Genomic DNA, 13,380 nt, shown 5'->3' with positions numbered 1-13,380 from the left:
ACAAAGCCAGAATGATCTCTGTGCAAGGTCCTGTTCTCACTGGCTTCAGGAGAAACAATTCACACAAGAAGCCTGGGTAAGGAATGTGTGCATGAAAGTGCAGAATGCATTAAAGTCTCACTCAGAGCCTTAATATCCAAGGCAAAGGGTGCAACCCTTCTCAGGTTCAACGGGCCAAGTGACAGGAGCCCGGACACCCCTGTAGCCAGGAGTAGCTGTGGCACCTCCCAGCAGTCAAAGCCCTTCAGAGTCTGCGTTTCCCCATGCTGGATCTCAGCATCAACACCCCTTCCACTGCAGCTCCTGGGCTGTCAATCATCTTCTGCCAGAGGTGCTGCTCTTCCCCTTGGGAGTCCATCCAGTCAACCTCCTTGCCATTGCTCACACCTGGCAATTGTAAAAACATGGGAATTTGCCATTTTAGGAAGCAGATGGATAACATCACTCCTCATTTACAACAGTGTGCAAGAGAAATGACAAGCACCTTACACTTCCACCTGCACAGGGAGTTGTACTGAAAACACACAGCTCCTGGAGAGCCCCAGTTTGTCATTGAACACCTTCAGGCACATGGGCAGAGGGTCATAAACCTCCCCACACTGCACCACAAACAACTTTTCCCAGCACAGGGGGAATGGATTCACACCTCTTCCAGCTCACACCATGGCCAGCAGAAAGGCTGCACAGAAGTAGCTGACTCCTTCTCACTGGGATGCTGAGGAATGCTTCCCAAAGTATTCACAGTTCTTTTAGATTGTGCAGAAATACAAATGGGCACATAATTTTTCTGTCTCATTCTGTGGAGGAAAGAACTAAATAATCTACAGATTACCTACATGTTGCCTTTTCTCCATTTTCAAATTGCAAAACTTCCTGTGTATTTTCAAAACACTCAGTGACATTTCTGTCCTTCATACACATGAACCAGGAAAGAGGAGAGCAGAATAACAAAAGCAACATGAGTCAGATGGGACCTTACCATTTCCAGTGCTCAAACGGACACCTCCCAAAAAAATATTACTGGAAAGTGACTCCTTGTCCCACACAGTCAGCTCCAGGCAGACATTCCTTATGTCCCCTGAATTCAAACCACTGAAGGCAAAGGTGTGATTCCACTGGGGGTTCACACTCCTTTTTACTATGGGAGTTTTGTGTTTTGTAGCTTTGCTGTCATCTGGGAGCAGGTACCTGGGAGTTAAAGGAAAATGAATATGGAAGTGGATTTTCACATTGTATTCATAATGTATAACAATCATGTAGAGGCTCAAATGGGATCAGGACCCCATCTTCCCACTGGTATTATGTTAAGCATCTACCTCAAGTACTTATTTTGCATCTTTGACTCAAGAAGGAAATAAGGTAGAGTATTTTACATTTCTTAAAACAGTAGTAAGTCCTCTTCAAGATGATCTTTGTCTTTATAAGTAGACTGCATCAGCAGTAGTTTGCAGAGGTGTCATATTTAACAATACAAATAAAGAAAAAGTGATTTGTACAGTTTCCTTCATAGTTCCTCCAGCCTGTCAGGTAACTTGGTGTTTTTAAGGTATATATAGTGTTGGAAGGGGGAGATGGTATTTCTTTCTATAGCAATTTGTGTGCATCAATTTCTTTTTGTAATGGTGTTTTGGAGGAGATGGAAACAGAATAATTGTGTCTCTTCTGTTCCATTTCCTACAGGAAATACTTTGCAGCTAATGCTCTCTTAAACTGTGGGCACAAATGGTGTTTTTGTTACTGTGATTTTATTCTTCTTACTGTGTTATTGGATACCAGCACCCATCATTTATGAGAAATCCATTATAATGAGAGATGCAGGATTTGGTTAATTTTTTTCAAACACAAGCATTCTGTGTAGTTTGGATTTTGAGTGTCCAACACAAAATGCTGCATATCTAAAAAAACACACATATGTTGTCATACTATGCAAAATTTTTTGTGTACCCATGTGCTTACAGGCATGTGACACAAATCTTAAATTAGTTCCAGTGCAGTCATTAAAAAAGGAGATAAAAACATTGGCTAGAAGGGACCTCTCTGGAGTCATCATGTCCGGTGTCCATCTCAAAGTGCAAGAAGAGATTGTCCAGAAAGGAATTTAAATTACTTTCTCTACTTGAAATGTATGCACTGAGTGATAATTTTAAGCACAGTAGAAGATCAAGATAAATTCTAAGCTGCTCCAGGGAATTAAAGACAGGATGTTTCCTATGGACCCCGTTCAGTAACAACACTCCACCCATTAGCATGAATTGGAACATATCTAGAAATCAGCAAGCCTGAAAACTAACATTCAGAGCAAAAAATGGCAAAGAAAAATGTTTTATGATATCTATTAATTCCTAAATGCAACATTTATAATGCATATCCTACATTTATGAGAAATCCATTATAATGAGAGATGCAGGATTTGGTTAATTTTTTTCAAACACAAGCATTCTGTGTAGTTTGGATTTTGAGTGTCCAACACAAAATGCTGCATATCTAAAAAACCACACATATGTTGTCATCCTATGCAAAATTTTTGTGTACTCATGTGCTTACAGGCATGTGATACAAATCTTAAATTAGTTCCACTGCAGTCATTAAAAAAGGAGAGGAAAAAACCCCACAAACCCTTTAACAAAAGTATCAGATGTGCCTCCTGATTTTACTGCTGTTAAATTCTTTGCTTCTTTGATGAGGACTTCTAATATGCCTCCAGATGGCAGATGAGAATCTCCTTTCTTTCCTTTTTTGAAGCCTCTCTTTCCTAAGGATAGAACAAAGTGGCAAAATTACAATCAGAAATTATATTGTAGTATATATTATATACTCACAGAGTCCAGGCTGAGTCCCTGACTCTGTTCTAACAGATATAATATAATATCTAATAGATATAATATAATATCTAGTAGATATAATATATCAGTATATATTGTAAGACTGATTTAAAAATGTAAATTGTCTTGGCTACATTTTTAAAATAATCATCAGGAGTGATGTTAAAATGTACTAATTTTAAAAAATGCAGGCTGTATCTGAACTGAGCTGATAACAATGAGCTTTTAAGGGAGCAAACCTTGAGTAAACCCTACTACTAGTAGAGGGAATATCATCTGTCAAAAAAAAAAAAAGAAGAAAGAAGAAGGAAGGACTCTAATCCATCAAATGGAAATGTTAACAAGCAATACTGTCACTGAGACAGTGATATTCCTGCATCTGGTATATCCATGTGCACTCAGGTGCTACCCAGTGATTGCTCTCACTTCGAAGGATTGCTGTTCCTCATGCTAACACAATGCAAAGAGTAACTCTCCTCCCTTGTTCATTGCTGATGAAAATAATGGCTCACCCTCAAGAACTCAAATAAGATTTTACAGGACTAAATTGCAGCAGTAATACAGTAAGACTGAGCAGAGGAAAAGCAGTGAGAAAAAAGGGTGAAAATGAGGAGGCAGATTCAGGTGAATTAAGCATGAAGTTCTAAGTGAGGTGTCTTACTTGATCAGCTAAGCACTGTATATAACTCACTGAAAAAAACCTCTCAGACTACAATGCAGACAATTTATTTCTCTGTGGCTGCCCTTGATCGTGTTACCTAATGTCTGGATTTTGGTTTTAATTAGGTCAGAGCCATGCATCAACCATTGACTGCATATTCCTCTTCCATTCTCTCTTCTTAAGTTCAGTGTAAGAGAAAAGGATGAAGCAAAAGAAACATACACATGGTTCAGAATTTCCATTTTACACATAACTATTGAAGCCAGGTTGGATAAGGCCTTGAGCAACCTGGTCTAGTGGAAGCTCCCTGCTCATGGCAGGGGGCTTGGGTCTAGGTGGTCTTTTGGGTCCATTCCACCCCTTAACATTCTGTGATTCTATGAATGAGCATATTAAAGTATAATTTCAATCTTCACCATTACCATTGCTTCACCCTAAGTGAGGATTTTTAATACATCATCATCACATGATTTTTAAAATCCTCATTATTAATGTTTGTTTTTACCTTGAAACTGTCCCAGAGGAAGCATTAGGTTTCTGTCTGGGGGAATGTAACGTAAAACCACTGTCAGTTCTCCTTTGTATTGAAGCCCAAAATCTGTCACAGCCTCCACCTGAAGAGAAAAAAACCAAACCAACCAGAAATCCAGCCAAGGTTAATCATACAACTTTTTCTTTTGATTTTAATTCTGTTGAAATGTAGCAATAAATCTAGAGTACTTTAAACACTTCTTAAACACATCAAGATGTACCAGCCCACTTTCAGATAATAAGACATTCAAATTGGAGGCAATCACATTTTAGAAAACTTTCTGAGCTAGGGAATGCAAGCTCTCAGAAAAATAAACCCATGTGGCATTAGACACTGTTCAGTGAACACACAGAGGAGAGAGTTATCTAGCATGAGTAAAAAAACCATGAAAAAAACCAACAGCAAAAAAAAACCCTCAAACTTATTTCTGAGTATATAAACTGATTTAAGCTGATAGTCAGCCTTTATTTGCACCAGTCAGGATTTAAAATGCAATTAGTTTCATGGATTATAGAGAAGTCACTCCTGAGTCACTCTTTGACTGGATGTGTAGGGAACAAAGGTGAGGGAGAGTAGAGTGCAGCTTTGAAACACAAAAACTTCTTAAAAACTGTTATTCCCAGTTTCTTCTTTCTTTTTCACACAGCTACTATTTCTGCATTTCTACATCCTTTTTAATAAATGTTTAAATCTTACCCAGAAGAATGCAACCAATGCTCCTCAGTCCATCTTTCTTAAAATAATATCACTGGCAGGGTACTGAACTTTCATTCACTTTGCAAGAAGTGGGAAACTACATTTTAAAAACATTGGATGCAGCACAGAGAGCTCTGACTTCACTGGTGGAGCTGGGGCCACTCTGATGCTCTCAGCAGCCTGGTCCAGGGGGAGCTGTCCCTGCCCATGGAAGGGGATTGGAACAAGGTGATCTTTGAGGCCCCTTCAAACCCAAACCATTCTGTGATTCTCTCATGTGATTTCTGTACATGCTTCAGTCCTTAGGTTTGGGTAAAATTAACAAATCTTCCTGATTTCTGCAGAGGGATGAAGGACATGGATAAAGGGAGAGGATCCTCCAGCACTGCTGGAGGCACACGAGGCACCACAGAAGCCTTAAAAGAATTGTTTGTACAGGAATGTCTGACCTGTGAATGTGTGAACTGCTATGAGATGTATTCAGCTTGTTTCCTGACACCCCAAAGGTCAAAATTCTACTGCCCAGAGAAAACAAGTGAAAAATCCCCACCAGGAATTCCTAAGGTGTGTGCAGAGCCATCATTGCCTTCACCTCACAGACTCCAGGCTGAGGCACTGACCACTCACTGGGCTCAGTCTGCACCCAAGGATGGGACAGAGAACAAAGCAATTTTAGTCACAGCAACAGGGCCCTTTTGTGACTTTGAAGCATTTTTACAGCAGCACAGGCACTGCTGTGTTGCTCTACACACTGAGAAAAACAGTCCTGTCTGACCCCAGTGTCCAATGCCAGCTGCTACAACAAAGGACTAAAGAAAACCTGCAGTAAATGGCTGTGGAATAATTTACACATCTAAATTGTGCCAGTCAGGCAGCTCACTGTTGGCCTAAACTAAGCAAGTTTAGGATCAAGTTTCCCATGAAAGCATCAAAGGTTATTTTTTATTTAGTTCTGCTAGTGGACAAGCAATGGTGTAAGTCCTAATGTCAGAAAAAAAAATTGTCAGCCTCTCCTCCAAACCCACATGTCTCTGTCCTCTCTTTAGCCACAGAAATATTTTCTCTACTTTTTCTGACTTAATCACACTCCTCTGGAAAAGAGATCTCTCAATGCTCATAGAAGAAACACATCTTCAAGTCTCCAACCTTTTCACTGAAGCAGCTAAATGATTCATCATAAAACAAACAAAGCACTGTAATAAATCCCAGAAAATGTTTGATTGCCATTCCTCCATTCCTGTCCCTATCAGGAGTCCATATAGGAGAATTGTGTGCATTTTTTGCATGGGTATTAGCCAGTGCTTCTTTTAGTAGTAATAATTTATTTTTTTTAATATCATCCTTGCTGATCAAAAACTTTAGCAGTGTTCTAAGTTTAGAAACATTATTGGTAACAACTTAGGAGGCAGACACCAATTCTGTGTTTGCTTACTTTGACATTAAAATAAGTAATTTAAAAATCCTTTTAATGGTATTGGAAAGAATCAGATACCGCCTTCCAATTGGACTGGCTGAAATGCTTAGTTACTCATTACTTATTTTCCTGAGCAGGAGAGCTTTATGACTATTTTTGTTATTTTCCCATTAGGATTAAAAGAAATTACCTAGAAATTAATTACAGAGCAACAGATCCATCTCCCACCTGATAGAAAGGCAAAAATTAAACATTCTCTCCTGAAACCCAAAAGATAATATGATTTCCTTAAATGTAATGAACATAGAAAAACCAAATCACCTGGTCAACCTTGACAATATTAGCTGCACGCCTTATATTTTTTTGAAATTAGAAAGATACACTTTCTTAAATGTCAATCTAAACCCCTGGAATTCCTGGGGATTATGGCTCCTGCAGGAGCAAGCAACAGAGAAGCCTTTAATCCTCTAGTTGACAGCAGCTCTTTGAATCTCTTCCAAACCTGAACACCTTTGCCAAAGCAGGGGAGGCACAGAAGTTACCCTGCCCTCCCCTGAGTACAGGGCATGCTCTGTTTCACAGACCTCTCAATCTGCTGGCTCAGAAGCTTTTTCTTGTGCCTCTCTGTTTAAGGTGAATTAGAGAGATTAAGAAGTTGTTTTGTCACATCTGAAAGGTGTAAAGCACTTTGAACCGAAAAAAATAAATCTTGTTTCTTTAGTAACCTCTTAAGGGTTGGGTTAGGGGAATGGTGGGAAAGTTATTTGTTTTATGTGTTTTTTAAAAGATTAATGTATTTACTAAGTCATTTTTTATTGGAGTTTATTACAGGATGAACTTATGGTTTCTCTAAACCATAAGCTTTTTTTGGTTATTGTTATTAATTAGCCAATCATATGCAAAAACTTTATGAAGACTTTAAAACCAGCAAGCTTTTATTGAATTAAGAATAAGTAATTTTTTTTATTGTCATATTAGACACTTATAAAGTCCTGCTTTATAAAAAAGTTCCAAAGGAAAAAAATAACTAACTCTTGCTAAATTTGCTTCACAGCACTTTCACCAGTCCTGGAAACCCTTACCTTGGGCTGGAGCACAAACCACTCATCACCCTGATTTTCAAAGTTCCAGGAATCGAATGGAATTTCCACTTCCCCAAGGAAGCTGTTCCGTCCAAATCTGTCATAGTGCCAGACAGAAACCTGCAGGGTCCTGGTTTCCAGCTGTGAGTGACTGATGACATACTACCAACAGAAAAAGAGAAAAGGAAACTCTCAGAATAAGCAGAAATAATATTTTCCACAAAGTCTTTTATGGCTCTAGCTCAGTTTCACCAAGCCCAGAGCAGCTAACAAATGGAGCATGAAAGAGAGATTTGTTTTCCTTGCAAGCAAGATGGATCTAGCCAGCAAATTCATAATATTAATATGAAATCTTTGCTGTATACATCCAGAGATAATTTATGTTACTATCACTATGGTGGCTTTGGTTTTGGTATTATTTACTGAGTATTTATGACTATAAAGTAAATTATGATGCTTAAAAATATGATCCTACAAGTTAATTCCTTACAAGTTTATATAAAAGAAGCAGATCAATATCTAGGTTGATAAAAAGAAGAAACCCTGCTGGTTCTTTCATCCCTAAAGAGAGTCTGCTTAACACTGCTTTCCAGAAAGCAGCCTCTAATTTCCAATTTTTTTCTTTGTAGCTTACAAAAACTTGTTCTGAAAGCACATACAGCAGCATCTGCAAGGCATGCACTGAGCCTGTCAGTAACCATTGTTGGGTTTGAAAGCTATTAAAAAACTCATGTCTAGCTATTGATATACCAAAGCCATTAAAAAACTCACATCTAGATATTAATATATCAAAGCTATTAAAAGACTAGCATTGTAGTCTAACAAAACACAGAAAATTATAAGCATCTGGAATTCTGGCTCTGCACACTCTACTTTTAGCAAAAAGCCCATTATTTCCTTGACATTCATGCTTCTCCTAGTGTTAGCTGAAGAAACCCAGATGTCTTATTTTTGCATCAGGAACAATATCTGGACATGGACAAATACTGTACAAAGGCTGAACCAGTCAGGTCAGCTGGCAAATTATGTACAGAAATATCTACAGTGCCTAACCCTAGATGCCAACTGTTCCACTGTGAGAAACCTCATATTCTGCAACAAGGGAGTAAAAGTCAAAGAGGGAAGATACAAGACAGATTTAATTATTTTTATTTTCTTTTTTTTTTTTAAACAGGCTTTTCAGTTGGGATGAACAACTCTTCCTTACCTACACACATTTTGTTATAATCTGGATTTCTGAGAAACTTTTATGTCCTATCTTCACCCAGAGATATTATAGCAATTATGTTTAGTGCTATATTACTTGATAAATAAAGTGTAATTCTTTATTTTTCCCAGTTCAAGCAAGCCTTAATTTTACTCTATACAATTTAAAAATGAGGCTATAAAAGTCTCTCCCTTGGCAAGCAGCATGGCCAGAGTGTGTGCACCTGCAAAATGATTTTGTAGCCAGGCCAAGCCAAGTACACCAGCCAGGGAAAATCTATTTGCTTCTATTATAGGAAACTTATTTAAAATGTACTGAAATTAAAAAAAAAAAAAATCAGGAGAAACTAAAAGGAGTTTCTGGTTTCATGGCAGCCTGCTGGAAAACTCCTTTCAGTGGTACGAAAGGGAATTATTAGGAATTTTGAGGTCAAGATGCCAGGGAGGCAGTGAAGGGGCAGCAACCCCCCCATTCCCACCTGCACAGAGCCAGGGAGGTGAATGAGCAGCTGGTGAGGAGCTCAGAAAAGTTCAGCCTCTCCGGATGGGTGAAGGGCAAGGAAGGAGAGAGCTGTGGGCACTGTGTCCTCAAGCACATCAAGCCCATTGCAATAGAAAATTAACTTCATCACAGGTTTTTAAGAAGACAAATAGTGAAGCAGATGCTAACATTTTCTTATGAAAGTTAGTTCTGCTTTAGAAATAAGTTAAACCTCCCAGAAGAATTCAGATCTTACTGCAAAATGTTATTTTCTCTTCTAAATCAGTTAGACAGGAAGTTCTAATCCAGCTTTGTATCAGCATCAGGCATATAAAATCTTTAAGGTGCTTTTAACAGCTCTAAGCTCAGGCTAGATGAGAACATCAACAGTTTTGAAAGAGATCTGTGGAAACTGATGGAATTTTTAACCATAAAGGAGAGAACCAAACAAAACTTCCTTAATGCTGAAAGGCAGAAATTGCAACTCATAGGTTTGCTTTTGCTTAAACACCTTCCCTTTTGAGGCATTTCTTCCAAGTTCTAATCCCTGTACTGGAACACAAATAGAAAATACCTGTGAGCACAAGTGAAACAATCATCAGAGCCTGAGAGAGAGAGAGAGACTCTTCTCACCTTCAGTGTCTCATTAAATTCCGGGTTGGTGCTGTTACTTTTAATTTTGGTCTTGCGCTTACTCTGGCGGGACTTGTCAGGCAGAAGGTAGGCTTTGACATAGCTGCAGGGCAAGGGGCAGAGGGTTAGCAAGGAATGTAAAATGACCACTTTGAGCAAAGATCTGGCATTGCTGCATCAGCAACACATATGAGGAAATTAATTTTTGCAGTGTGAAGAGTGTAATCACATCACAGAGAATATGCAAAACATGGAGAGGTATGGCCCTTACCTCCAAACATTAAGTTAGATAAGATCAGAATTACAGAAGGCAGAGCTAAATTAATTTGTTTATCCTCAGAAATGCAACAGACTTTCCTAACAATTTCCCTTTTGCCATATATGATTACCAACTGGTCATATATGATTACCAACATATGACAAAAATACAAGCAAATTAAAAACTTTTTAATTTCTATACCACAGATCAATCATGATTAGAGACACTAATTGTTACTTTCTGATGAGAGAGTTTACATATTATACTGAAAATTATGATGAGAAACTTAGAAAACAGCTGGGGGTGTTTAGCCTGGAGAAAAGGAGACCTTATCACTCTCTAAACTCCCTGAAAGGTGGCTGTGCTCAGGGGGGTTGGTGTCCTTCTCCAGGCAGCACTGACAGAACCAGAGGACACAGTCTCAAGCTGTGCCAAGGGAAATATAGGTTGCATATTAGGAAAAAGTTTTTTACAGAAAGAATGATAAAGTTCTGGAATGGTCTGCCTGGGGAGGTGATGGAGTCACCATCCCTGGGTGTGTTTAACAAAACCTGGATGTGGCACTGGGTGCCAGGGTTTAGTTGAGCTGTTGGGGCTGGGTTGGGCTCGATAATCTTGAAGGTCTCTTCCAACCCAGTGATTCTGTGAATTCTGTGAAAACATGGTACTTCCAAAGTGAGTATATGGCCCATAAAAAAAAGTTATTTCCATTAATCCTTGCCTCCACAATATCACTCCTCTCATATACTACAGTTTTATGGAAGTAAAAGAAACTTGATGCTGCCTGCCTATTCCTTCATAGTTTTTTCCCTTTTAGTATCAAATAGATTGGCAATTTAAATAATCTTACTGTTTCCCCAGAACAGGTACATGTTGCCTTAAGAAGCACACAGGAAATGCCCTTCCCACAGAGAACCCAAACCCAACCAACACCAAAATGCTGCTTGTGTCAGCTGGATCCTGTGAATTCCCAGGCTTGAGTCCCAAGACCTGGGAGGGGACACCCAGGGGACACCCCAGCAGAGCTGAAGGAAACTCTCAGTGCTTACGGGTCTGTCCTTTGCTTCCTCTCATCTGCAATGGCCAGGTTCCTGCAGCTCCTCACCAGGATGTTGAGGGCTCCAGTTTTGTAGATGTAGCTGATATTGAGGAGGATTTCCCCGCTGACCTTCACGTTTCCATAGTCACCAGTCTCACTGTAAACACTCACCATGCTGTTAATGCTGGTCTGGAGGGGAACAGAAGCAGGGCTCAGAGGCTGAAACAGTCTGCTCTTCCCCAAAATCTGCTATTTTTATTTTTATTTTTATCTTTATCTTTATCTTTATTTTTATTTTTTCCCATAAAGCTAAAGCCTTGCAATATTGTCATGCTTTTTAGGACTTGCTATAGAAACAGATATATATCATAGAACAGAATTGCCATGATTTGATGTGAAGGGAATAAGAACTGTACTTTATAGTAGTTTAAATATCTAGGCAGGTGTTTTTCCTTGCAAGACTCAAACCTATTTATAAACATGACTGAATTTAAATTACCACATCTTAATTAATATATGGACTGAAGAGCAGATAGGCTACATAAATTGTAAGCTCATGTAAGTTCCAAGCAGAAAAAAAAAAAAATTAAAAAGTCACTTCTCTGGCTCAGCTGGTCACCTCATTTTTACAGAGTCTCATAAGAGAGCTGCTGACGGAGCCCTTAGGAAAACTTACAAGGTTGCTTCCTATAATGGAAATAGTATAAAACCACATTTATTTAAAGTGGCACCCGTCTCTCATCAACAGTTCTAAAAGAAGGAGTAAAATTCAACCCCTACCCCATTTCTGAATATTTTGTAAAGTCAAAAAAATTTATCAATAACGCCACAATTTTTTTCTGCTACAGCATAATGTATCATCCCTAATTCCCTCTTCCTTCACACTCAAAATGCAGTGTACTGCTATGAGGATTCCCTCTTCCAAAAGTTTACATTTATGAAAGAAGTTAATATTTTTTAAAGAAAACTGGAGAAATATGCACACTGCCAGAACCAAAAGCATCTGAGAAATCTGGAGTGCATTTCCTTTTGAGTCATTGAATAAAATTGCTCCAAAACATATATAACCACCTAAATTCTGACACACAGAACCTTGCAAGACACCCAGGTACAGTCTTCAACAACATAGGAGAAAAGAGAGAGAAACCTTAAAAGTAAGCTAGAGCAGAGGATTCAGGAGAACTCACAGTGTCACCATCTGCTTCAGGAACATTTAAATATGTCCATTTTCTGTCAGAACCTTCTGGGGAGTTCTTTAAGGAAGGCAGTGCAAAAGATCAAGAGAAAAGAGCATTAGACTGATATAATAAGAAAGAGTAAGTGCACTGAGAAATCTTTATTTATATAGAAAGGTAAAGGAAGTTCATACTGCAAAGCCATAGTGAGAAAGCAAGAAAAAGGTATCACCAAATCAGAGAAATGCTGTGCTCTCCACACACTTCAGTATTGAAGGATGGATGCATGGCTCAAAGTAATTACATAGAAATGAGGTCATCTCTGCATCAAAATAAAAAAGTTATGTTTTAGGACAGTAGCTCAGCAGGTTTGGATTCATACTGGATTACACTGGATTTGTTCTCATTTACATGTGCATGTGCATGTCACTCCTCCTTGAAACCAGTCAAAATCTAAGAATTCCTCTATTTGCAGCATCAGTGCCTTTGCAAGAAAGGGCAGTTTCTCTGTGGAGTTTGTAAGAAAAGATGACAATTGCACTAAAATACTGAAACGTGTCACTCTCTGGAAAAAAAAAAAAAAGGTAATTCAATATTGGGGGAGACACTTTCCCTCCTCTGCTTGCCAGAGCAGGATCTCACCAACTGTGTCTTGATCCATCTCCTCCCTGCCAGCTGCAGGGAAGGGCACAGTCCAGGGAAAGGAAAGTCCAGCCACACAGAAAGAATTGGTTTGTGACAAAAGCCAGCTCTCCAAGCACCCTGCCCAAGGCTCCTGCAGCACAGGAGGCTCAAGGGATAAACAGTTCTGTGTCAGTGCGGTAAACAACAACAGACAGGAAAAAGTGTTATTTACATAAGCAATTATTACCCATAAATTTAATTTTATTCCTTATATAGAAAAAAAAACAGAAAAAAAAAAGGATGGTTTAGATGTATTCATGCTGGCTGGCTTTATCCTTAATTAAGGAAAAAAAAAAAGAAAGAAAAATGCTCGTCCTTTTAATACTTTTTATAATTGTCTGAAATTCCATTAACTGGGCTGGTTAAAATTACTGGGGAATAATCAACACATACCAACCAATGTGACATATTTCCTCGAATTTCTAACATGCCTTGAGCTAAATTCCAGCCTTTACCATTTATACATTTCCACCTCTATATATGAAAATATTCTTTTACACTGTTAGGGGTTTAACCACTCCAGTATGTGCTGAAAATGCCTAAATTATCCCTGCAACAATTTGTATGCCCACTTCAGAAAAAAAAAAAACCAGCCCAAGGTTATACCAATGCAAGGAGGTGGATGAGTTGTTTTCTACTCCAAACATTTCTCTCTCTAATCTAAATACTTTTTTCCTCAATCTTTATGTAAGCAGG

At 38.7% G+C, this 13,380-nt stretch overlaps 1 protein-coding gene across 1 annotated transcript in view; it reads right to left on the bottom strand.

The window, feature by feature from the left end:
- Nucleotides 1-244: 244 nt before the first annotated feature.
- SYTL5 (synaptotagmin like 5) overlaps nucleotides 245-13,380 on the bottom strand; it is a 50,843-nt gene continuing 37,707 nt past the window's right edge. The window contains exons 10-17 of the mRNA XM_005424859.1: nucleotides 12,013-12,078; nucleotides 10,836-11,014; nucleotides 9,528-9,630; nucleotides 7,208-7,369; nucleotides 3,989-4,097; nucleotides 2,617-2,752; nucleotides 980-1,188; nucleotides 245-387 (exon numbers count right to left, since the gene is read on the bottom strand). Coding sequence (XP_005424916.1) covers nucleotides 245-387; nucleotides 980-1,188; nucleotides 2,617-2,752; nucleotides 3,989-4,097; nucleotides 7,208-7,369; nucleotides 9,528-9,630; nucleotides 10,836-11,014; nucleotides 12,013-12,078 — 1,107 coding nt within the window. The remainder of the gene's footprint in view (nucleotides 388-979; nucleotides 1,189-2,616; nucleotides 2,753-3,988; nucleotides 4,098-7,207; nucleotides 7,370-9,527; nucleotides 9,631-10,835; nucleotides 11,015-12,012; nucleotides 12,079-13,380) is intronic.

The sequence above is a fragment of the Geospiza fortis genome, unplaced genomic scaffold (assembly GCF_000277835.1).
Source record: "Geospiza fortis unplaced genomic scaffold, GeoFor_1.0 scaffold20, whole genome shotgun sequence".
Classification (NCBI taxonomy): domain Eukaryota; kingdom Metazoa; phylum Chordata; class Aves; order Passeriformes; family Thraupidae; genus Geospiza; species Geospiza fortis.
This window is presented reverse-complemented; position numbering and strand designations above follow the sequence as displayed.